At 39.2% G+C, this 27729-nt stretch overlaps 1 protein-coding gene across 1 annotated transcript; it reads right to left on the bottom strand.

Moving 5' to 3' along the window:
- Nucleotides 1–12805: 12805 nt before the first annotated feature.
- On the bottom strand, nucleotides 12806–22937 carry LOC140587189 (uncharacterized). The gene is made up of 6 exons (XM_072708590.1): nucleotides 22816–22937; nucleotides 22628–22671; nucleotides 20069–21106; nucleotides 19613–19789; nucleotides 13190–18757; nucleotides 12806–12847 (listed from the first exon to the last, which is right to left on the bottom strand). The coding sequence occupies exons 3-6, from the start codon at nucleotides 21104–21106 to the stop codon at nucleotides 12806–12808; spliced, it is 6825 nt and encodes a 2274-aa protein (XP_072564691.1). The 5' UTR covers nucleotides 22628–22671; nucleotides 22816–22937.
- Between the last annotated feature and the right edge of the window lie 4792 nt (nucleotides 22938–27729).

Raw genomic sequence — 27729 nt, forward strand, 5'->3', positions numbered from 1 at the left:
AATCTATATCCTGATTTCTACCTACTACTGAGACCATCTGACCAAAACAATGCATTCAGTCAGGTTCAGGCACTACACCACAGGGTTCTACATTCTGTCCTACATTTCCTGACCTGTTAGACCGACACTCAACAATCTACATCATGATTTCTACCTTCTACTCAAACCATCTGACCTAAACAAGTTCTGTTCTGTCTGACATCTGCTGACCTGTAGTTCTGTCTGACTTTTTAGTATCCTCCTCTACGGTTTGCCCTACATCTCCTGTCACATTAGAGCTACGCTAAATCTCCATCCTGTTATGGCAGTCTAATTGTTGCCCGGTCAATTAAGTACGACATGCCAAATCAAACAACATGTAGAACTTGCTTCTGCATCTTTGCGTTTTTGCATAATTCATATTGGTCTGAAAACAAGACATTTCGTTAACCTCCTAGGATTTTCACCAAACCTACACAAATCTGGTATCATTTAAATCAGGAGACAGTCATAATAAATAATTCATAAAAAAATCATAAACTTTCCATGAGGTATAGTCACCAGCCACACACAAACCATACAGGTGCCATGCCCAATTCAATCAGACAGCTATATCTCAGGCCTGCCTCAGCCAATCATCACCAAACTTTAATATATCCTGTAGAATAGTAGTCCGGAAGGGCCCTCCAAATTTGGTGCCGATCGGTCAAACGGGGGCGCTACAACAATATAACATGTCTGTATAAACCTTGAAAATCAGTTCAACTTACATTTATCTCATTTCTGTTCTAGTGACATATTACTGGTTAAAATATTTTGTACTGCCAGTTCTGTGAGTCATGCCAAATCAAGACATATGCAATGCCCAATGATAGTCATTTTCATTCCCTTGTGATGTTTAATAACTTAATAAATAACATATTACTGTAACTTCTACAATATCCAGCCCAAGTAGGTCATTCTGGTAGTACATCAATCAGGACATTGCCCTTATGGATAATTCATAAAAATATCTTGACCTGTATGCTATGGCCACCAGCTACAACAAACCTGCACCATATCCATGCTCATTTCAATCAACCATCTGAATCTCAGCCGTGCTTCAGCCAATCCTCATCAAATTTGACGGCCTAATGTAGTAAGGGACCTCAGACAGACCCTCCAATATTGGTGCCAATCGGTCAAACAGGGGCGCTACAGCCACTGTCCATATATGTCTAAGACCCACCTTAGCAAATTCAGCTGAAATGTCCTTATTTCTCATAAAACCTTGAAAGAATTGTTACCTTTCCCTTCACCTGAGTCCATATTTTTTATTCACTTTCATTTTTCACCAATTTGCCTCATAGAACATTATCAGACTTAATTTACACATAAGAAGGCCTGAAAGTATTGAATACAATTTCTAAAATGGAGCGCTGACTCCACCTGCTGGCCACACTGTTTCCATGCCTATTTCATTCAAATAGCTATATCTCTGGCATGCTTCATCCAATCCTCACAAAATTTGATGCACGGCTGTGTTACTAGACTGCCTCAGCCAAGCTGCAAAAGACCTTCCAAGTTTGGTGGCAATCAGTCAAACGGGGGCACTACAGCCACTGTCATAATATGTCTAAGACCAACCTTGGTTAATGCAGCTGAAATCTGCTTATTGTTTATTTAAAAATTAAAATATTAATCACCTTAACCTTCATCTAAGTCCATATTTTTAATCTGCTTATATTCTCCTGCCATTTGACTTTTACAAATCTTTCAAACTTTAATCTTTCTTCAGGCTGTGTACACTACAGCAATTACAATTTTATAATAAATTGGCCAGCAGGTGGAGTCAGCGCTCCATTTCAATAATGCCTTCAATACTTTTAGCCTTTCTCCTGTCTAAATATACATCCTAGAATAGCATACAGCATGATATTACTGCTGTTACATGTCACACTCCCGCAACTCAGCACTTTGTTAAGAATATGCAACACAGCCTATGTTTACACAGGCAGTATAAAAAAGCAACTATGTAATATCTACACTTACCAGACCAGGTATGAAGGTCCCTAAATCTACCAACTAGTCAGGCCATCTGACCCAAAACATGTATTAAGTCAGGCTAAGGCACTCCACCACAGGGTTCTACATTCTGTCCTGCATTTGCTGACCTGTTAGACCGATACTAACTAGTCTATATCCTGATTTCTACCTACTACTCAGACTATCTCACCAAAACATTACATTCAGTCAGGTTCAGGCACTACACCACAGGGTCCTACATTCTGTCCTACATTTCCTGACCTGTTAGACGGACACTCAACAATCTCCATCCTGATTTCTACCTTCTACTCAAACCATCTGTTGTCCTACCTGTCCTACCTGTCCTACTTGTCATACCCTTTGGACCCTTCAGTAACTGCCTGCAGTTTCTAGTTATTATTATTTTTCGCGCCCTAAAACTGAATGCACAGCCTAAACCGTAAGTGCTAGACCAACCAAACTTGGTAATATGATGTCAATTCCTACCCGCTACTCAGATTCTCTGACCCAGGCCTGTCAGCCAGATGGGGGCGCTCTAGCGCCCCCCAACGCGTTTCAGTCCATAGCTCCTGTCCTATTAGTCCTATAATTGAAATTATTATTTCTGCTCATACAGACAGCTTTGCTCTACCAACTGGCTATTTGGACTATGAAGCTCCGCCTACTTAGATTTTTTGCTAATTTGCATAATTTGTGAAACTGACTTCTGCCTTCAAGTCCTACAATATTGGACCAAATCAGACAAATGAGGTGTCAAACCGATCAGTCCACTTAGCTGATCAAAATAGATTCAAGAAAGTCTGACATTTGTCTATTTTATGGCCACTAGCCATGCCCAAATCCCACCTAAATTTGGCCTATTTCAGTCTGAATGCTATAACTTCTCCATACCTTAGCCTACCTGAACCAAACTTACAATCCAACCTCCCTGCTCTATTATGGGGTCAACATACAATGCGGCCCACATTTCGTCAATAGGGGGCGCTACAACTAATAACTGCCAATATCTCCTGACTGCCTTAACCAATCTAATTGAAATTTGGCAGATATGTACTATGTACAAGCCTGAGGTCAGAGAAGTAAAATGGCAGTCATTAGTTGTAAAATCCTGGCCACCATTAGCCAATCAAAATCAAGCAGCCATTTGACCAGCTAAACAATGAGCAATCCAAACCAAATTTGGCTTATACATTTGTATTCTGACCCTGAGCCCACCCTGTAAAGGACATGTCAGTCTGCCATATGGGGGCGCTACAGCACATTTCTGCCTATTTCTCCCGGACTGTTAATTATATAATTGACATTTGCTGCTTATGCTATCCACTAGCTCATGACAAATTTAATGGTATAAAGAACTTCATCATATCTCTTGCCATTTTTGCCTATTTTGTAAAAGTCTTAAAACAGTACTTTTTCTTATCGTCCTAGGATTTTCACCAAACCTACACAAATCTGGTATCATTTAAATCAGGAGACAGTCCATATATAAAATTATTAAAAAAATCATAAACTTTCCATGAGGTATGGCCACCAGCCACACCCAAACCATAGTGGTGCCACACCCATTTCAATCAGACAGCTATATCTCAGGCCTGCCTCAACCAATCATCATCAAACTTAAATATATAATGTAGGATATTACTGGAGAAGGGCCCTCCAAATTTGGTGCCGATCAGTCAAACGGGGGTGCTACAGCAATATAACATCACTGTATAAACTGCTAAATCAGCTCAACTTACATTTATCTAATTTTTGATCCAGTGACATATTACTGGTTAAAATCTTTTGCCCTGCAAGTTCTGTGAGTCATGTCAAATCAAGAAATATGCAATGTCCCATGATAGTCATTTGCATTCCCTTGTCATATTTAAAAACTTAATTAATAACATATTACTGTAACTACTGCAATGTCCAGCCTAAGTAGGTCAATCTGGTAGTAGAAAAATCAGGACACTGCCCATATGTATAATTTATAAAGATAACTTCACTTGCCTGTACAGTATAGCCACCAGCCACACTGAACCTACAGCATTTCCATGATCATTTCAATCAAACAGCAAAATCAGAGGCATACTTCATCTGATCATCACCAAATTTGACCCACTAATGTAGCACTGCACCTCAGACAGACCCTGCAAATTTGGTGCCGATCGGTCAAATGGGGGCGCTACAGCTACTGTCCATTTATGTCTAAGACCCACCTTAGCAAATTCAGCTGAAATGTCCTTCTTTCTCATAACTCATTCAAAGAATTTTTACCTTTCCCTACACCTTAGTCCATATTTTTAAGTTCCTTTCATTTTTCACCAATTTGCCTTATACAACATTATCAGACTTCATTTACAAATGAGAAGGTCAGAAAGCATTTAATATCATTTCTAAAATGGAGCGCTGACTCCACCTGCTGGCCACACCATTTCCATTCCCATTTCATTCAAACAGCTAAATCTCAGGCATGCTTCATCTGATCCTTACAAAATTTGATTCACTTCTGTATGACTGGACTACAGACAAATCTTCCAAGTTTGGTGGCGATCAGTCAATCTGGAGCGGTACAGCCACTGTCATAGTATGTCTAATAACTACCTTGGCTAATTCAGCTGAAATATCATTCATAATACTTTCAAGGAATTAACTTTCCCTTCACCTCAGTCCATATTTTTAAGCTCCTTTCATTTTTATGCTATTTGATTTATAGAAAATTATCAGACTTTATTTATAAGCCAGGCAGTATATATTGCAGATTTTTCGCTTTTTTGTATTAAATTGGCCAGTAGGTGGAGATGGTGCTCTATTTATATTGCAGTTTTTTAGATTTTTTTTTATACATTAGCCAGCAGGTGGTGTTCGTCCTGTATTTCATTAATGTCATTAAATTCTTTCAGGGCTTCTTATGTCTAGAAGAATACTTTACAAATGCAGTAAGACACTGTTGTTTTTTTTAATATACAAGACAGCATTTGTTCAGTGAGGTACTATAAAGTAAGCTTAACTTGTATGATCTAGACTTAAAATATTAGGTATGCAGGTGCCTATTTCTACCATCTACTTAGAACATCTGACACAAAAAACAAATTCTTTTGGGCTGAGGCACTTCAGCAAATGGTTATATATTGTATCTTATATTGTTGTACTAAGGCTGCTTCTGCTAATGGCAGTAGTCAAACTGCCACACCAGGGACTGCATACTACCAATTATCAAATGTAGTGCTAACTCCACCTGCTGGCCTCACTATTTCCATACCGAATTCATTAAGTCTGCTAAACCTCATTCATACTTCATCGAATTCTCACAAAATTTGACTCACTTCTGTAGCACTGGACTATGAATAGACCATCTAACTTTGGTGACATTCGGTTAAACGGGGGCGCTTCTGCCACTGTCAAAATATACTAATAGTTAATGCAGCTGAAATTTCTTTTTCATCAAACCTTCAAAGATTATTGACATTTTCATTTCATTTCACTTTTAGAAATGTATCAAAGTTCAGAGATACTTCAGGCTGTGTACAGTGCAACAATTGCAATTTCTTCCAACAGCTAGTCACCACATGTCCCTTCTGTTTCTGATCTACCCTCTTCCCTTTATCGTACCTTAATCAACATATCAAAGTCAATGTTCAAAATGTCAGGTATTATCTTATCATAGAAGCATTTCCTACTTTTTCTGACTATTTAAATGCATTGGCCATCAGTTACAGTCTGTACTTCATTTCAAATTTAGCCACTGTCAAAATATGTCTAAGATCAACCTTGGTTAATGTAGCTGACATCTCCTTATTGTTTATTTAAACATTTAAATATTATTCACCTTTCCCTTCTTCAAATTGCATATTTTTAATCTGCTTATAAATTCCTGCCATTTGACTTTTAGAAATCTATCAAACTTCAATGTTACTTCAGCCTGTGTACACTGCAGCAATTGCAATCTTTCTCCAACAGCTAGTCACCACATTTCCCTTCCGTTTCTCATCTACCATTTTCCTTTATCATACCTTGATAAACATTTCCACAATAATGTTTAAATGTTAGCTATCATCTCATAGTAGCATTTCTTATTTTCCTGACTATTTAAATGCATTGGCCATCAGTTACAGTCTATACTTCATTTACAATTTAGCCACTGTCATAATATGTCTAACAACAACCTTGGTTAATGCAGCTGACATCTCCTTATTGTTTATTTAAACATTTAAATATTAATCACCTTTCCCTTCATCTAAGTCCATATTTTTAATCTGCTTATAAATTCCTGCCATTTGACTTTTAGAAATCTATCAAACTTCAATGTTACTTCAGCCTGTGTACACTGCAGCAATTGCAATATTTCTCCAACAGCTAGTCACCACATTTCCCTTCTGTTTCTCATCTACCTTTTTCCCTTTATCGTACCTTGATAAACATTTCCAAGGTAATGTTTAAATGTTAGATATCATCTCATAGTAGCATTTCATATTTTGTGCCAATTTAAATGCATTGCTCATCAATTACAGTCTGTACTTCATTTCAAATAATTAGTGAACTTCTAATTTTATGCCATTCACTTCTTTCCTCTTCATTGCTTCTTTCCATTAGCTTTGGACCCGATTGTCACTGCTTGCAGTTATCTTTATTAAGGGTCCAAAGCATGAAATGCTTATGGACCATTATTGTTTTTCTTAGGATTTTTCTCTTTTATTATTATTATTATTATTAAGGGTCCAAAGGACGAAGTCCTTATGGACCATTATTGTTTTTCTTAGGATTTTTCTCTTTTATTATTATTATTATTATTTTTCGCGCCCTAAAACTGAATGTACAGCCTAAACCTTAAGAGCTAGACCAACCAAACTTGGTAATATGATGTCAATTCCTACCCGCTACTCAGATTCTCTGACCCAGGCCTGTCAGCCAGATGGGGGCGCTCTAGCGCCCCCCAATGCGTTTCAGTCCATATCTCCTGTCCTATTAGTCCTACAATTGAAATTATTTTTTCTGCTGATACAGACAGCTTTGCTCTACCAACTTGCCATTTGGACTATGAAGCTCCGCCTACTTAGATTTTTTGCTAATTTGCATAATTTGTGAAACTGACTTCTGCCTTCAAGTCCTACACTATTGGACCAAATCAGACAAATGAGGTGTCAAACCGATCAGTCCAATGAGCTTATCAAAATATATTCAAGAAAGTCAGACATTTGTCTATTTTATGGCCACTAGCCATGCCCAAATCCCACCTAAATTTGGCCTATTTCAGTCTGACTGTTATAACTTCTCCTTACCTTAGCCTACCTGAACCAAACTTACAATCCTACCTCCCTGCTCTATTATGTGGTCAACATACAATGCGGCCCACGTTTTGTCAATAGGGGGAGCTACAACTAAAATCTGCCAATATCTCCTGACTGCCTTGACCAATCTAATTGAAATTTGGCACATATGTACTACGTTCAAGCCTGAGGTCAGACATGTATCATGGCAGTCATTAGTTGTAAAATCCTGGCCACCATTAGCCAATCAAAATCAAGCAGCCATTTGACTGGCTAAACAATGAGCAATCCAAACCAAATTTGGGTTGTACATTTGTCCTCTGACCCTGAGCCCACCCTGTAAAGGACATGTCAGTCTGCCATATGGGGGCGCTACAGCGCATTTCTGCCTATTTCTCCTGAACTGTTAATTATAAAATTGACAATTGTTGCTTAAGCTATCCATTAGCTCATGACAAATTTAATATTATAAAGAACTTCATCATATCTCTTGCCATTTTTGCCTATTTTGTAAAAGTCTTAAAACAGTACTTTTTCTTAACCTCCTTGGATTTTCACCAAACCTTCATATTTCTGTGATCGTTTTAATCAGGAGACAGTCCTTATAAAGAAATATTAACAAAATCTGAAACTTTCCATGTGGTATGGCCACCAGCCGCACCCAAACCATACCGGTGCCACACCCATTTCAATCAGACAGCTATATCTGAGGCATGCCTCAGCCAATCATCACCAAACTTTAATATGTACTGTAGGACATGACTGGGGAAGGGCCCTCCAAATTTTGTGCCGATCGGTCAAACGGGGGCGCTACAGCAATATAACATCACTGTATAAACTGCAAAATCAGCTCAACTTACATTTATCTCATTTTTGATCCAGTGACATATTACTGGTTAAAATCTTTTGCCCTGCAAGTTCTGTGAGTCATGTCAAATCAAGCAATATGCAATGTCCTATGATAGTCATTTGCATTCCCTTGTCATATTTAAAAACTTAATAAATAACATATTACTGTAACTACTGCAATGTCCAGCCTAAGTAGGTCAATCTGGTAGTAGATCAATCAGGACACTGCCCTTATGTATAATTTATAAAGATATATTGACCTGTCTGTACACTATGGCCACCAGCCATACTGAACCTACAGCATTTCCATGATCATTTCAATCAAACAGCTAAATCTGAGGCATACTTCGTCTGATCATCACCAAATTTGACCCACTAATGTACCACTGCATCTCAGACAGACCCTCCAACTTTGGTGCCGATCGGTCAAATGGGGGCGCTACAGCTACTGTCCATATATGTCTAAGACCCACCTTAGCAGATTCAGCTGAAATGTCCTTATTCCTCATATAACCTTCAAAGAATTGTTACCTTTCCCTTCACCTGCATCCATATTTTTAATTTCCTTTTAATTTTCACCAATTTGCCTTATACAACATTATCAGACTTCATTTACAAATTAGAAGGTCAGAAAGCATTTATTATCATTTCTAAAATGGAGCGCTGACTCCACCTGCTGGCCACACCATTTCCATTCCCATTTCATTCAAACAGCTAAATCTCAGGCATGCTTCATCCGATCCTTACAAAATTTGATTCACTTCTGTATCACTGGACTACAGACAGACCTTCCAAGTTTGGTGGCGATCAGTCAAACAGGAGCGGTACAGCCACTGTCCTAATATGTCTAATACCTACCTTGGCTAATTCAGCTGAAATAATCTTCATAATACTTTCAAAGAATTGTTTACTTTCCCTTCACGTCAGTCCATATTTCTTAAGCGCCTTTCATTTTTCTGCTATTTGATTTATAGAAAATTATCAGATTTGATTTATAAGCCAGGCAGTATATATAGCCGATTTTTCACTTTTTTGTATTAAATTGGCCAGTAGGTGGAGATGGTGCTCTATTTATATTGCAATTTTTGGATTTTTTTTTTTATAGACTAGCCAGCAGGTGGAGTTCGTCCTCTCTTTCATTAATGCCATTCAATTCTTACAGGGCTTCTCATGTCTAGAAGAATACTTTACAAATGGAGTAAGCCACTGTTGTTTTTAATATACAAGACAGCATGTGTTCACTGAGGTACTATAAAGTAAGCTTAACTTGTATGATCCAGACTTAAAATATTAGGTATGCAGGTGCCTATTTCTACCGACTACTTAGACCATCTGACACAAACCACACATTGTTTTGGGCTGAGGCACTTCACCAAAGGGTTCTATATTCAATCCTATGTTGGTGTACTAAGGCTGCTTTTACTAATGGCAGTAGTCAAACTGCCACACCAGGGACTGCATGCATACAGCAGGCTAATATTATACATTATGGCCATTTACTATATAGTGTCATTATAGTGTAGTATGTTTTTCATTAAATGTTGCTCATGACATTGTAATACTTTTTCTATGTGTATTTCCTTTACTGCCTGTTTCACCTACTGTAATTGAAATGTATTCTGACATTTACATGTGTATGTAACATGCTTAAGAATGATGACTGTATTAATGATTATAATATTTATTATTATTCATTAGAGACATAATGGAAAACACATTATACACATTGTAAAATTGCAATTAACTACATTTGTCTTAGCCAAACATTTAGGTTTGTGTTATTGTTTCAGGAGGCTGATAAAGTACATTGAGGCCACAATAGTTGAGCCAGCACAATTGACATAATATTTTGCATATGATGTGCATACCATTCTTACATAAACAGTGTATAAAGACCACAAAGTGTGATAGTAGTACTCATATATATATACTACAAAACTCCCAACATGGCAATCTTCTTTTGAATATACAATTTAGTGTAAGTCAACACAGGCATCACAAACAAAGCTGGATCGTTATTTTGACATCAATTTAACCATGGCATCATGACTCTAAATTACATAACATATTATGTAGTACAGAACTGTTACAACACATCATTAATGTTTTGTTATTGCAGAGTAAAAGTGAAAATAACTCAATAAATACTACAAAAAAAATTGTGAGACATCATAGCAATAAACATCCACAAGCAACAGCACATTTTACTCAAAGTACCTTTGCTGTCAGACTATAGTGTGTGGAGATGATTTCTGGTGCATTTCACTTCAGGTATCTGTGTGTAGTTCATACTGTCTGTGTGCAGTCTCTGAGTTCTTTAGAGAACGCTTTGCTTGTCGACAAAATGGGCGCAGGGAAACTTGATGTGGTGAGTATGGTGTCACTGATATGAAGATAAGGCACTGGAAAAGAGAGTAAAACCAGAAAGTTGCATGTCAGCCAATCAGACACTTGCAGATGTAAAGTAAAACTACTTCACAGACAAAATAATCTTTCAAAGAGGTAAACTCACCAGGCCAGCCCATCTGATTGTTCCAATGTACTAGGCAGTGTGATGTGTTAACGAAACTTGATGTGGTGGGCATGGGGTCAGTGTCATCAACAGCAGGCACTGGAAAAGATTAAAAGATTAAAAGCATAAACTGCTATGTAAGTTAGACAAACACTGACAGAGTAAAACTAGAAGTACACCAAAGAGGAAGAAACCTCTGAAAAAGGCAAACTCACAAGGTCAGTGCCTGGTCCTCTGGTCATGTAGCATTAAGTGTGATGTGTCACACTCCCAATGTACAGCTGTATGATGGAGGATGCAGTATAGCAGAGCTTCAACAGAGAGATGTGCCTTAGCTTGATCATCAGGGAAGCACATGACAGTTGTGCCTTAGTGACCTGAGGTTATACATAGGAGAAGGCAGGTTAAAATCTGAAATATAACAATGTAGTAGGGATTTCTGACAATACTTAGTTACCCAATTTATAAGCTCATACACTGCAAACTGGTATGTTTTAAATAACATGCCCATGTTAAGTGAGAAACTGTCACTCACGCACCTTTGCTTTGCCCACCCAGTCATGGCACATCCACTGTGTCTAGATGAATGTCTCACACACACTGCCCAGCTTTCCCACTTAGATTTTAGGTCATGCACATGTATGACTGTTTAGTGTTACTTCATTTTAGCTGTTTGAAGAAACACACAAAACATACACATTACTCCAAAAATTGCATCATATACATGTTACCATAATACAGTCAGTGTACATATGTCCAACATTTCCTTTTAGAGTGTGAAAGTACACTGTACAACACTATACAGACATACGTTAGTATATGGTCTTACCTTAGCCCATAGATGTCTGTGCCTGTTCGCCCTTTCACCATTCTTTTCAATTGAAGCCTTGCTCTGTGAAATTCTATGTCTTTTTAGCATGTTTTGCAGTACAAGACATTAGTTTGGTACTGTCTACATCTGATGGTACTTCTTCATTTCCTTACATTTAATTCATTGTAATTATATATTCTATGTTATATAAACAACTACACATTTACATTTTCCAAGTGTGTGGTGCTGTGTAAAGAGGTTCAGTGCACTGTACTGGCCCACAACACAACATTTCAATATAGGCAACAATGCATTTCATGAATAGTCAATTATATGACACGACATCTAAAATTGTTTATGTTTTTGTGGAAAATTCATACCATCAACAAGTTTGGCATACTGCTGTTGTGAGGCACTTGACAGAGCACATTACCTCCCTTTTCCAAGCCCATGTCGCGTCCTCTGTGCTAATTTTCCACTAGCCCCTACCCCCACCCCCAGTGCCAGGTGCCCCATCCTCCCCTGCTTCCCGCCCAGCCCCAGCCCTAACCCTAGGCCCCCTGTCCCAGAAGCTGAAGCCCAACACCCCTGTCCTAAGATTAGCCTATGCTTAGTGGTAGCTAATATGTTATATACAAAACTACACATTTACATTTTTGAAAGGTGTGGTGCTTTGTAAAGAGGTTCAGTGCACTGTACTGGCCCACAACATAGAATTTCTATGTACGCAAGAATAATTTTTATGAATAGTCAATTATATTGCAGGATATCTAAAATTCCTTTTTTTTCATTTATAGCATTTCAAAATTTTGGGATACTGCTGTTGTGAGGTACTTCACAGAGCACATTACCTCCCTTTTCAAAGCCTACATTGCTTGCTCTGTCCTAATCTTCCACTAGCCCCCACACCAACCCCCAGTACCAGGTGCCCCATCCTAGCCGCCTTATGCCTAGCTCTAGTGACCCTCCCGTAACCTTAGTCCTATGCCTAATGGTAACCCAATCAGCCCACCTCAGACTACTCCCCAGCAACAGGCTGCCATGTCCAGCCTTAGTCACCCCTGCCTCAGCCCTAGTGCCAGCTCACTGAAGCTCAGCCACAGCCCCCTAAAGCATGGTGCCAGACTGCAGGCCCAGCAGCAGTCACCTCAAGGTTGACCCCAACCCCCAAAGCCCAACATCAGCCTCAGGCTAAATGCCAAGCCCTGAAACACCAGTTCCACTGCTAAACTCTGAGGCCCAGTTGCAGCCTTCTGAAGGCCAGCCCCAGTCCTAGCCCCCCACAGCCTACTGGCAACCCCAGTGGTAGCTACTGATGGCTAGCCCCAGGCCTAACCCCTAAAGCTTGGCACCAGGACAAACCTCCCTGCCAACCCCCCCTTAGGACAGCCACAGCCCCAGTCGCAGTGCCAGCCTCCCTCCCTGCAGCACAAAATTTATGTTTCTTACTGATAATATCTTTCATACAGTTTCTTATAGATAATGTAGCACTACACATTTATGATGGCTGAAATACGTCGGCATTGCTGAAACAAAAATTCTGTTAGTCAAAATGTCTTTCACATACACATGATCAATCAAAGTGCCTTTCCCAGTGGTTGCTTCTTTCACAAGTTGAGCATACCCATGTTCTTCCATAAAATTAGCAATTGTACTTACTGCCAAATGATTTACTGCATGACAATTTTTTTTGTTTTTTTATACAGTTTCTTATAGATAATGTAGCACTACACATTCATGATGGCTGAAATACGTCGGCATTACTGAAACAGAGATGCTGTTAGTCACAATGTCTTTCACATACACATGATCAATCAAAGTGCCTTTCCCAGTGGTTGCTTCTTTGACAAGTTGAGCATACCCATGTTCTTCCATAAAATTAGCAATTGTACTTACATGCAAAAGATTTTCATTGAAGTCGCCCATGATGATTTTCCCACCTTCCACACTGTCCAACCGAGTGATCAACTGCATCAGGTTCTTCTGAAAGATTGTCAGATTATACGAGGGTGGTCTGTATAGTACGAAGACTGTTGTTCTTAGTAGGCCCACACTGAACTGCACACACTCAATGTTGACACACTGCACATCAGTCACAGTACAGTTGGTATGTTCTTTATAATACAAACCCACACCACCATGTTGTTGCTTCTTCAGTTCTGCAAAGATAGCATCACTACCATCATATGCCTGATGTCTGGGCTTCCCATGGTATGAAAATCCAGGCAGCTGTACATCTTCTGTGTCTTCCTCCAAATTTAACCATGTCTCTGTCAAGCAGATGATATCAGCTTCCATATACCTTCTGTCTTGCTTTAGGTCATCCAGGTGACATGTAAGTCCTTCAACATTATGTAGGAGAATTTTGCATGATGATGGCACTTCCATGACAGGCTCAATAAACACAGGCATGCTTTGCATTGCAGTCTCAATGTCTTGTTTTGCATATATAGCAGTCTCCTTAAAGTCTTCTATTATGAGGCCTTCCAGAGAAGTCACACGGCTTAATGCTACATACGCTTGTCCAGCTGCAAATATCTTCTTTAGTGATACAACAGCCTTATCCACTGTCAGACCTTGTACTTTGTGTACTGTACAAGCCCAAGCTAATTTCAACGGAAACTGCCGTCGTGTTCCACCACTGTTTGTCACTCTCTCCTCCTCTGGTTTGATTCGTGTAGCTTTGTCCAACCCTGCTTTTAGGCATGGCTTCTTTCCTCTGAGCAACTTTCCAGCTGCTTCGTTATCAAACGTGATGTATATCTCTGATGGAAAATCCTCATCAGTATCAAAGCAGATGTCACTGACTGTACCAAATGCACCATTTACCAGGCCGTCTGAAACATCAATGTTTTTCAGCAGCATTACTCGTGCATTGACACCTACATGTAGTGATTCTAGGAGACATGTCTTCTGAACATTGGCATGATGTCCATGTTTCCTTTCCAGTCTGCCAGTTGCAGCAACCCTTTCAAAATCCTGTGCATGAATGATGACATGGTCTGAGCATATATTCCGCAGCATACGGTAGTTATGCTGATCAACTTCGTCATTGGTTGCATAAATATGAAGAGCAGTACTGTCTTGTCCTTCGCCTGTCAGACATTGTTTCAGCATAGCGATGTCTTCCTCCAGCATTGCATCACCCCTTTTGCGTTTCCTTAGTCGATTCAGCAACTGTGCAAACTCCATATCTTTCTGTCTCATAATTTCAGTCAGCTCCACCATAGCAAAATGATTCTGCCATAGATTCACACCTTTACCCTTAGTATACAAAGCTTTCCCTTTCACAGGACAAAGCTGGTAGAAATCTCCAACAGCAATGATTGAAACATTTCCAAAAGCAGAATAATCTCCAATTTGTTTGATTTGTCTTAATCTGCCATGAATATACGCAAGCAGCTTGTGATCAACCATTGAAATTTCATCTATAATCAATATCTGCAGGTTTCCCAGTTCAGCTCTCAATGAATTTATTTTTTCATCTCCAAGTGGTTCATATGGCAACTTTACATCTGTTGCAATATGGAAACAGGTGTGTATCGTTGCAGCTTTTATGTTGTAAGCACTAACTCCAGTTGGAGCAGTCAGTAACACATGGGCCTCATCTGGATTATGTGACAACTGACGCAAGATATGAGCTGCCTCATACTGTATTGCTTTGATCAAGACAGACTTGCCCACACCTCCAGGTCCAGATATGAATACATGAAATGGTTCTGGGTTTTCACCACGTGCCTTCTGTAAGCACCAGTTTCGTATTTTGTAAAAGATCTCAGATTGCTTGTTATTCAGTGAGCGAAGCAAAGCCAAGGCTTCCTGCTTGGACATACCACAAGGATTGTCATGCAACATATAGCGACTCAGTCTTGGTAACAAATCTGGTATCTCATCACGTTGTTCTCTCATTTCTGGTGTAATGTTGGATTTGCCGGCAAGACACTCTAACCGTTCACGTTCAGTCTCTGGACAAATCTCTGCCCAAGCATCTTCCAATGCACCATGCAGCTGTAGATCTTCCTGAGCTTTGTCTATTGCACGTGATTCCTTTTCAAAACTTGACATGTTTGACTCCACAACCAGTTTCACTGAATGCAATTCATCATCAAGAAACTTAACACAACCAATCTCATAGAATTCCTGGTAAGTGCCAAAAGTAGAAGGTTTTAACTGTGCATCGAAATAATGTGGCAGAAAAAGTTGCAAAATGCTGTGGTAATATTTTTCTGGATCCTTTGTGGGTGAAAAGCGAGCATACCGAACAACAGCTGCATCTGTGCGTGTCCTTTTTTTCACAAATCCTAATTTTCTGTCCAACTGCACACTTCCAGGGCATGAGCTTTGAGACTTACATAGTATTCTGTACTCAGATGCAAATCTCGCCAGGCACATTCCTGCAAACACTTCTGTTTCTGGTCTGGCTTTATATCTATCAGTGATACTGTTCATCCAAATTCCTTGTTCATCATCATTCTCACACTCAGCTTTCTTCCGTATGATGTTCAATGGAAGGCTCATTTTTACCACATTTTCTCCAGTTGGGATAAACTGCACCTTCCGTGATCCCTCTTTCAACCTCATGTTAGTCAGACGATAAACACTTTCTTGAGCTGAAACTTCACGATTGTGTAGGAAAACACTGCCAAGTTGCCGAAGAGCTTCTTTTGCATCAAGGTTACCTTGCTGGGTGGCCTCTTTCTGAGCATTTGCCAGTAGCAGTCCCATCTCTCTCTCAGCTTTGGAAATATAAGAAATGATGTACACAATACATGAATATGCATCAACCACAAACTGAATGTCCATGTTTGCATTCCAACAGCGTAAAAGGTCTCTGTTATATTGGTTCACCCACACTTCACATGGTCTCCTCTTAAGAACAATGGTAGTTTTCTTTGTGATTCTTGAGTACGCAGCTTCAAATATTTCCTGACTGATACCAATTGTACTAAATAAGCAATCAACAGAGTCATAGTTGGCCTCAGGGTTTAGAACAGCATCCTTCACTTTTTTCATTATAGCATCTGCTACCTCTTTTTTCAGGGGCTGTCCGTCTGTCTCACCATCTCCAAGTTTGCATGATGACACAAATGTTCTGTTGCTTGGAGGACGTGGGAAATTGAATCTACAAGTTTTCCCTTTTTTCTTGCATGTTTTTGAGTGCTTCTTACTATGTTGCTGTACACTACATACAATTTCATGCATTTCATCATTACCCTCTGGCATTTCACATGTCACATAGTGATCAATGAAAGCTGATACTTCATCTTCATCATCTTTGCCAACCTTAGGTGCATCTTCCACCCAAAACAAACAGTGAGTGTGAGGTGATCCCCGTTGCTGAAATTCTATTCTGTAGAAATAGTCAAGTATTTTGCCAATGGGTTGTGCTTCTGACATTATGACATCTTTCAGAAAGCAGTGGAATCGATAGTCAAACATTCTAGCAGCTGTCACAGGATTGTTTTTCAACAGTGCACACCTTTCTGACCAGTCGAGCTCAGCACTTGATGCATCTATGCCGTCTTGTTTGAAGATTGCTGTCATCAGTTCTGTCCAACGTAAATCAGCTGAAGAAAAGGAGCAAAACCATGTGGGAATACCAAGCTGTCTTACCATCGCAAACAAATCTTTCTGAACACTTTGCCAAAAAACAGGGGTGCCTCTGATTGGTCTTAGAAATTTATAACCTTCATCAAAATTGAACATCTTTTGTAGAGACTCCTTATTTGTCAAAGTTTCTGATGTGACAGGACACCTATCCCGTGCATCATAGCCTTTTCTCACAGCAATTGACACATTTGACACAACCTGCTGAAGCTCAGACAAATACTGCCCATAAAATATATAGTCTAAGTTTTTTCCAAAACGTCCATCTGCATTAAGAATTCTTGTATTTAAATACCTACACAGTGTCAGTTTTTCCTTCTTTCTGTCATGAAAAGTACCTGTTCCTTTTGGGAAAAGGACTGGAAAACATTTAGCTTCATTTGACTCATCAGTTAGAAGCCTCACTGGATTGTTTCCTTCTGCAGGTGCCATAGACATGATTCCATCAAAGTGCTGATCCAAGATCTCTTGTGCTATGTCTACAGGTTGAAGACACGTATCCATATACATGCCATGTTGTTGTCTATCCTGCAGAGTTTCATCCATTTCCTCATCCTCCATGTTATTTTCATTACAGTCTTCATTTGCATGTATGTCACTTACATCACCAGGTATTTCTTTAGTTTTCTGCAGGGGATTGATCCAGTCATTGTTGAACTCCACATTGCTGTAAAATTTGTTATTCTCTGTAAGATACACCAAAGCCTTCTTTATTTTTTCTGGATGCACAAATTCATATTTGTAATGCCCTTTGTAAGTTAACTTCCGCTTCAACTTTACACGTATCATAAGGTCATCATTGTTGACTCTTGGTAAAACTTCAGCTACATTTGGAACACTAGATGGGACACAAGTCACAGGACCATGAACACCATTTTGTCCACCTTTTGGCAAAGAAACAATTCTCATGAAAGGAATATGTATAGCAATCAGATGCTGTTCCAGTGAATTTAGACGCTGTAACTCTACAGGGACTGGGTCTAAAGCTAGATTGTTTGCAACACTCTCTGCTGGCAGTTTTCCATCAAGAATCTTTCTGTGACACGTGTGGCAGATCCACAAGGAACCTCTAGGGCCAATAACACTGCTACAATCATCAGAACACATATCTACACAATTATGCAAGTATGTCTCAGTTATACACTGTGATGCCACTAACGCAATTGCCTGTGATTTTTTGAAGTACTCATCTTTCTTGCAAATCAGAACTTGGTATTTAAATAGCATTCGATGACACACTGAACAAATGTATTCTGGGCCTTTAGTTATTTTCTGTCTAAACTGTTTAATCACATACTTAATGTCTTTTCTGTTATCCTTCTCTTTACTCCGTTTTCCAGTATTTCTGCTTTTCACTGCGGTGGCATAACAGCTATCTGTCTTATATCTATTACTGCAACTTTGCTTCTGAGCTGATTGGTATACTGGATTACAATGGTAGGCTTCAAATTTCTGTTTCTTCACAGCTTCTCTGTAACTTTCATTTGTGGCATGCTTACTAACCATAAAGTCTTTTACACGTTGCCTGTGTTCAATGTCAGTTGCATACTTCTGCACACTTGACTGCTTCATACGGTGCCTGTGTTCAGTGTCTGTTGCATACTTAATCACACTTGACTGCTTCACACGTTGCCTGTGTTCAGTGTCTGTCGCATACTTGCTCACACTTGACTGCTGCACACGTTGCCTATGTTCATTATCTGTCGCATACTTGCTCACACTCGACTGCTGCACACGTTGCCTATGTTCATTATCTGTCGCATACTTACTCACACTTGACTGCTGTATATGTTTGCGGTGACCTAAGTCTGTTGCATACTTACTTACACTTGACTGTTTCACATGTTCTCTGTACACTTCATCCTCATGGTAGCGCTTTATGCTTCTCTCAAGTTGTTCCTCCTTGTACACCATACTTTCTTCATACCGTCTTTTGCCTCGTTCCAGTTTTCGTCGACTTGATGCCATTTCAGATGGTGTGTTGTGAATTTCAGAGCATCGTGTGGCACAACTCTCAGTATCACGCCCTTTCACACAAGTTACAGCCTCATAGTGTGACTCATTACAATGTTTCAGGTATATACCTCTCGGATCAGAACCAATACATGTGGAGTACTTCAACCATTTGTTATTGGAGTATGTGAAAATATGCACACCAAGCAGATCAGCAGCAGCTTGAATCTCTACCTCAGATGCCCAAGTACCAACATATTTCATCCGTGATGCAGTGACATACTCAGTGACAGAAGAGTGACCTTCCCTAAGACAAGCAACATACCTGGATTGATTTTTTAGTATGTGACCAACAACAGCACGTCTAATTTTCCTGTGTTCTTTCTCATTTCCAGTAATAGCAAAAGCCAGAGATCTGAAAAAGCAGTTACCATCACCAGTAATAGGCACCATTCTGCAAGGGTCACCCATTGGAAACTGTGCAGCCATGTTTACATCACCATGATCAATGTACACCACACCAAGCTTACAGGAAAGGCTTCTTTGCTGCTGTGTTGTCAAAGGACTGAACAAAAACTGCTCACTGCATAACTCACTGATAAATACTACATCACCTTCATTACTCACATGCATATCAACCTCAGGTTCTGCATCGTCTGTCACATTTGGCCTTACCACACCATATTCGCTCTCTGACATGCTGGCAAACTGCTGGACTCTGGTCACTGAGGAGTCACCGTCTGGATGGTCTGACATGCTGGTAGGCTGGTTGAGACTGGTGACTGAGGAGTTACCATCTGGATGCTGGTGCAGGATGCTTCGACTGGTCACACTCACAGCTGTAATCTCAAACTGTTCCCCTGTTGCATCTAAAGACAGTCCTAGGGTATTCACATGGTCTAGCAAAGAATCTATGGTAAAGTGGTACACCAATATACTTCTGCCTGATGCATCGCTTGCTCCATCTCCTCGTCGGGAATGGGAGTCGATCACCACATACCATGACCCTTGCTTAATGATGGCACATGTATTAACTTTAAGAGTAAAAAGACATGCATCATACTGTGAGAATACTTTTCTTACCGCTTGATCAGCTGACATGAGAATGTTGCACATATCTCCATATTCGCTCACACCAAACAAGCCAACAAACATGTCATCATGGTAGTTTATTTCAAATTTATCACCATTCAATGTGTACTCAGTTGGTAGATCTCTCACAAACAGATACCCAGAAGCATCTTGAATTCTCCCAGCATCTCTGATGGTAGTGTAGAGGTCATCTCCATTCAGCAGTACTTGATCAATGTCTGTGACTGACCAGCTTAAAACGTTCTTTATCTTACACATTAGTATGGCAATCAAACTATTAGCAACACATTGCTTGTTCCTGTTAACACCAAATTGTGGGTGTCCTTGATGGAAGGAGCCTCTCACAGTACGTGCCTGAGGAAAATGAGGAGATGCACAGATATTTACAGGGTTCAGATGCTGCTCTTGATCAACGGTACATTCAAATTTTGCCAAGGGTTTTGCCAGAGGAATTGCCAAGGAGTTTGCCAGAGGAATTGCCAGAGGAATTGCCAGAGGAATTGCCAGAGGAATTGCCAAGGAGTTTGCCAGAGGAATTGCCAAAGAATTAGATGGTCGCATGGATGGTAATATAGATGGTCGCATGGATGGTAATATAGCTGCAGCCTTTCTTTTTTGAGGCGGCTGCAAAACCTCGTCATCAGTCAAAGCCTTGTCTTTATAAAGAGAAGGTATAAACAAATTGTCATCAGTCCTACAAATGGCACCCAGGGTGGGAACCTGGTGGTCATGGCTCGTCGGGCAAGTCACAGTCAGGATCTTTTTGGTATTCCAGTAGGGGGGAAAAGAAATAACCCCGTCAGTCATAGCCATGACAGAGTCAGGCCGCGGCTGTGCGGCCTGCTCAGGTTGTTGGTCGTGGCTCGTCGGGAAAGTCACAGTCGTGATCTTTTTGGTATTCCGGTAGGGGGGAAAAGACGTAACCCCGTCATCAGTCATAGCCACATCAAAACTATCAGCAGCTCGCCGCCGGTCCATCAGCCTCTTCTTCGCTGCTGCTGAACGCTTGGACGCCTTGGTGCGAGGCATCTGCAAATGAACAAGGGGGGGGACACAACACAAGGCACACCTGCTTACAACCTTACTTTGCACTGACATCTCAATTATACGTCCTAATAGCTAGGGATGTACACTTGTAATTTAAAATCACAGGTTCAAATCCCCAAGCAAGGTACCACTGAGTTACCCTCAGCAAAGTACCACCTCGAACAACTGCTCGAATGATGCATCTGTCAAGTTGTTCCTCCTTGGATGTAACTTCATAGCATCTTCTCTTCTGCCAGTTTCCAACAGTGTTCCATACGGGTTACATGTAGAAGACATTTTATGGTCGTGCAGTGTGTGGTGACTCAGTAATTATCAGTTATCACAAAACTAATTTTGATTGATATGTATTAAAACAATTACAATGCTGTTCTTCTGTGAGAACTATGTACACTAACACAACTCGGCTACTTAGAATCAGTGATGCAGCTAAATTAATATTGAAGTGTATGGACAGTGAACCACAATTTACACAATAAACATTTTATGAAATGCTTTAATGATGCATCTGTCAAGTTGTTCCTCCTTGGATGGAACTTCATAGCGTCTTCTCTTCTGCCAGTTCCCAACAGTGTTCCATATGGGTTACATGTAGAAGATATTTTATGGTTGTGCAGTGTGTGGTGACTCAGTAATTATCAGTTATCACAAAACTAAGTTTAATTGATATGCATTACTTAAAGCAATTACAATGCTGTTTTTCTGTGAGAACTATGTTCTATATCTCAGCTACTTAGAAACAGTGATGCAGCTAAATCAATATTGAAGTGTCTGGACAGTAAACCACAATTTACACACTAAACATTTTATGAAGCATTACAATCCTTATCCTACAATCAATCTCTCACATGACTTTCATTGTTAAAATGACACACTTACCTGTGAAGTCACACTGCAAAACAATATTACACAAGCTTCACCTCAACACTAACTGATGGGTTTCTCACATGTATTTCAATTTTTCCTGTCACTACAATGCAATTTATTACAAATGCTACAAATTACTAATCTCACAGACACAAATATACCTTAAAATCAATATCATGGCCATTTACCATATTGGGGAAAAAGCACCTCTGCCACTATATATTCAATGTCCTGTTGCATAAACAACTCTGTTAATTTTTATGTTTTAAATTGAATTTAAGTAAGCACTTTTTTTTTTTACACAGCATGTACCTACAGTACAGAAAAGTCTTCGTACTAGTGTAGCACAAACTAAAACCGTACGTTCCTTTAAATCAGACCTAGATAAGATTAACAACTATAACATATTAAACAATAACAATTACCTATAAAATACTATGCTTCTCTTCCTATAGCAAATGCATTTAGAGCATACTGCTGAAGTATGGAATAGTCTTCCAGGTAGTAAATTGTAACCCAAAACCCTGGGTTACCTTGAATCAGATAGATAAGATTTTAACAACTAACATATTAAGCTTCTATTTCTATAGCTAACTGATGTAGTGGCAATGCTAACTTCTCCAAGTGCACAAAGCATACCGTTTATCACTTTCTCCTTGGAAATGTCTTTCTCCAGCAGAAATCTGTAGAGAAAAGTGACAGACGACTTTCATAGCATCAACATTTCTCAATAGTCAGTCTTTATTGAAAACACCATGTACATTTGAAACCTTCTCCACAGTCATTCTCAAACAACTGGTGGTAGACAGCAGCTTCAAAATATTCACCTTTGATCCCTCTGTCGTCAGACCTCTTGAAAGTCTATAAAGACAAGATGTATGACTTAACTGACATGTGTATACATTTCATTAGTATACGAAACATGGATACCACAAACATTTTTTTACTGTAGCATTCCAAGCAGTCCTTTAACATCAAGTTTCTTTCATAATGGCTTACATTACTAGTAAAATACATATTACATTTTTACTGTAAAATATACGCAGTAAATTCACATCGACTGAGCAGAATGACAAAAGTGCACCCTACAAACATCGCTGCGATGTAATGCAGCCTCACATACATTTGTTTCACACCGGTCTGTATCTGTTTTCGTACTGTTACAGTTCCTAAACACGCAGGCATGGCTCCTTGCCGGTTAATTCTGTCGGTATTTACCGTGAACTGCTGCAGTAGTAACTAAGCAGTCATTGCCTTACTTTACAGGTCTATAACTACGACGTAACCACTACGGACGTTTAGCATGCAACTTACGGTAATACCGTAATGGACTGCTGCCGAATCGTTATCGGCTGCATTGCAAAATATGTTACTTTAAAATATATGGCTACATAGATGGGGATAGAGTAAAGCGCCTTCAGACAATTTAATGTTGTGAACCAAATAAAAGTATATTTAATTGTAAATTGATAACCGGATAGTGATCACATTGAAGATTTCAATATTAAGATTCTTCGTCACATACATAGATATAACAAGTACAACATGCAGTGAAATAAACCCTGACCAATCTAAAGACTGTGCAAAACGACATAGAGTAAAAAAATACAAAATGTACGACTTGTATTCCGTACATGTGCGCATGCTCAGCAAAAACAAGACACCTAAAATGGCCGACACGGAAACCGCTCTGTGGCGCATTTAATATTACAATTTAATTTAAAAAAATCTACCGTAATTATAAATGTTAAAACAGAAAAGTACGACATGCCACAGCGTTTAAAACATACTTTGCGCTTCTGAAACAACATTAATTTTGACCACTTACACGTGATTTACTGTTGCCACATCCTTGTCTGCTACTTTACAAAATATATTACTTTAAAACGTAAGCGTACAAGAACGAGGATAATGTAAAGCGCAAATGTAAAACACACCTAAAATGGCCGCCACAGAAACAGCTCTGTGGCGCATTTCACTACCTAAACAAAGGCTTACCCTGCTTAAACACTATTGCCCAACACCTAACAAAAATATGTTGTAAAAAACTGACGACCACAAAATTAATCACCTATAATTAAAAAAAAGCAAAGCGTCAACAAACTAATAAAAGCATTGAATATGTAGCGACTTACCTCTTCCAAATCCAGAAATAAAATGCACAGGACAAGCCTTGCTTCAGATGAGCGTGGTCACTTACGTCAGCCAATCAAACCGGTAAAAACAAGTACCCGTCTTTCTGTCAACCTACCTCAGGCGAAACCAAGACACAAAATGGTCGCCACTAAAAACGGCTATTCTGAAGTAATGTTTAATCAGCTTACCACTTTATGAAGTTATTTCTTTACGCTAAATTATACAGACTTAACTTTTCATTGAGCAGCAAACCTTTAACATACAAGTAAAGACAAAGTTTCCTAACAAAGAACATAACCAAACTCTAAAAGACAAAACTAGAGAATTACTACTGCGACACTAACCAAGTAGTATAACAGTGAAACTTTGCGCGCCGTTATGCTTCATTTGTTTTAATAACCACGAAATAAAAATTATCAAATTTCAATGACACAGAAGCATTTCAAGCATGAGCTAAATTTTTCAAAATACATTACTTTTTCCTTTACCAGGACGACGTCGTATGCCACATAAGTATACCTTACACAATGGGCCAAATGTTACTAAAGGAAAATAAACTTTAACCAGAGATACGTCTATCGTAATTAAAAATGATAAAATATAAAAGCATGCCACACACAGAGACACAGCGTTTAAAACATGCTCTGCGCTTGTGTACGAAAATTAATGTTATCCATTTACACGTTATTTACTGCTGCCGAATACTTACCGGCTGCACTACGAAATATATCATGTTAAAACATAGGTGTGTATGATCGGGGATACTATAAAGCGCTTACGCACAATTTAATGTTATAACAGTGCGCTATACAAAAGAAATGGACTGAATAAAACTACATTTCCGCAGAAGTCCCATTTCATTGATAACTACACGGTTATTCCATTCTATTTTTACTGCGTATATGTGCACATACTTAAGAAACACATAAAACATAAAATGGCCCCCATAAAAACAGCTATTCGTTGCGCATTTAACAATACATAAAAAGACGCTTACGCGGCTCAAACACCATTGCCTCAAACCGAACTAAAAACATTTTTTTTTCAAAACTTTACCACAAAATAAACCACCTACAATGAGAAACAGCAGTCAACAAACGAATAAAAATATACCATTACAAAAATGTAGCATCTTACCTCTTGCAAATCCAGAAATAAAATGTAGCCTACAGGACAAACCTTGCTTCAGACCTGGGAGTGGTCACGTACGTCAACCAATCAAAACCGTAAAAACAGGTCCCTGTAACAGCCACCTTAGCAAATTCAGCTGAATTGTACTTATTTCTGAAAAACCTTCAAATAATTCTTACCTTTCCCTTCCCCTGAGTCCATATTTTTAATTTCCTTTCATTTTTCGCCTATTTGCCTGGTACAACATTATCAGACTTCATTTACACATAAGTATTGAATACCATTTATCAAATGGATACATTTACATGTCTATTTCAATCAAACAGCTAAATCTCACGCATTCTTCATCGAATCCTCACAAAATTTGACCGACTAATTTAGCACTGGCCCAAAGACAGACCATCCATCTTTCGTGCTAATTAGTCAAACGGGGGCACTATGGCCAGCGTCTATATATGTCTATAACACCCACCTTATGCAGCTGAAATGTCCTTATTTTTCACCAAACATTCAAAGATTAATCACTTTTCCCTTTATCTAAGACCACATTGTTAATTGGACTTCAGGGGAATTAAAGATCACAATTATAGTCCAAAACGTTTAAAAGTTATATCCAAAAACGTATCTTAATATTTGGCCTAATGCTGGCGCTACAGTAATGGATGCATTGATTCCAAATTCAGTGACGACATTTTGTGGCTTACCCTGTAGCACTATGTGAAATTTGAAAGGTGAACATTGAAGCAAATTGGTGTCATGTGCAAAATACTTAAATTATAAATAAAATCCAATATGGCACTCGCATGTATTAGGGGGACATTAAAATTCCCAAAAATGTGCCTCGGCCATGCCCCACAATTACAACACATAATGTTTATTTTTCTACAACATCAACAGTGATTACCAAAAATTTATATTTCCTCATGGTCGCGCCCCCTATTTGTGCTCTAAAATTTTTCTTCTTTTTTTTTGTTAATGCCCTCAGCATTGGGTCCGAAGTTTGTATTTTGAATTTACTTTTCATATCTCAAACTTTTTGTGACGTATGGCGTACGCTTGGGTGAAGTAAGACAATTAATCGTTCAATAAGTTATGTTTTCTATTTACAACATTGCCTGATGTAAATGGTTACTTGTTGCTACAGAAAACCTTCAATACTAAAATGATAATAAGCTGACGTCTATGATGTATATGTTCGACGGCTCAGGCAGATACTACAAAGTGCTTCATTCGTTAGGTCAAAAGTATATCTTGGGTGTCTGAAAGCACAACAGTGGAAAGACATGTGGACAGCTAAGACGACACACACATTTACAGTAGGAGTTTTTCTTTAAAGTCTATAGAAATTAATATGTGGTGTTTCGCTAGTTCTGCACTGCTTCTAGCTCTGGCAGCTGCGTAGTTTTCCTGCACTTAACTTTGTCTCCTCTCGAGATTTTCGCTCGGCTTTTGCCGAGTTTGGCGCCTTTTACTACTCTCGCGACTTTTCAGTGTCTATTTTTGTGCCTTCTGCCGCCTTATAGTCTGACACTTCACAGTGCACAGAAACCTTTAGTTGTATCACTCTGCAGCTATGGCCAGCCCTGCGAAGATCGCAAAGGACGACTTTGAAACATTGGAGGGCTTCTTGCACTCCGTCTCACCAAATCTTGTATCCAAACGAAATTCAAAATATTTTACTGCGCTGCTGCAAACCAGCAGAGATAATTTTCACAAAGTTGTCTGCTTTTCTGCAGAAAAGCAGACATCTTTTACTCAGGCCTCTAAAAACAAGACTGCAGTGAGGCTCACCAACGTGAAGCGAAGCATAAGTAAGTCTTAATTTTCTTAAAATTTACAGAAAACAGAACAGGACGATGTGCTTCATATGAAGTGCCCATTTAGCCTAAATAAAGGTGGTGTTTACTCGTTGTTTATGTTTTCTAGGCTTCTCGGATCCCACTGGATTTGATATTTTATGCAACAAAGCCACCAACTTGGAGGTCGTGAAACTACCCTTTCTGCCCAAGGTCCCACCCAGCAGCGTACAGCAAAATATTGCAAAGGTGAAGACGCTGGGACCTAGACAAACTGTAAGTAGATGTAATAATCTTATGAGTAGTACGATGAAATGCAGTCATTTGTTAACATAGCCAATTATTAAAAGCGCGTTAATCCATTTTGAGAAATACGTTTCTAACGTGCCTCTACATTTAAATTAACGAGTGTTACCCTGTTTCTGTGGTGCATAAACTAGTTTTACCGCACTTTAATTAGTCCTCTTTTTAACGCGGCGTAAAATACATGTAAATGACCCTGCGGTAATTTTCAACGTAATTGTGATATAATACCCATGTCTTGTGAAGTAAGCTATTGTTAATATTTTCTAAGCAGTCTTATATACTATATGTTTGTGTAACAGGTGGCTGTCCTGGAAGCGAAAGTTTTGGCACCTGGAAGCTTCACTAAAACCGTCACTATCAACGGCACTGACT

This window comes from Paramormyrops kingsleyae, unplaced genomic scaffold (assembly GCF_048594095.1).
Source record: "Paramormyrops kingsleyae isolate MSU_618 unplaced genomic scaffold, PKINGS_0.4 ups146, whole genome shotgun sequence".
Classification (NCBI taxonomy): domain Eukaryota; kingdom Metazoa; phylum Chordata; class Actinopteri; order Osteoglossiformes; family Mormyridae; genus Paramormyrops; species Paramormyrops kingsleyae.

Excerpts from the sequence above, each read along its gene's own strand:
- LOC140587189 (XM_072708590.1), bottom strand. The coding sequence starts at position 21,106 with ATGCCTCGCACCAAGGCGTCCAAGCGTTCAGCAGCAGCGAAGAAGAGG. Across the intron at positions 18,758-19,612 it reads AACCTGAGGTTGATATGCAT|TCGAGTGTGAGCAAGTATGC; the intron begins GTGAGTAATGAA and ends CGTGTGCAGCAG. Across the intron at positions 12,848-13,189 it reads CTAACAGCATCTCTGTTTCA|GGAGGGAGGCTGGCACTGCG; the intron begins GTAATGCCGACG and ends TTTGTGCTGCAG.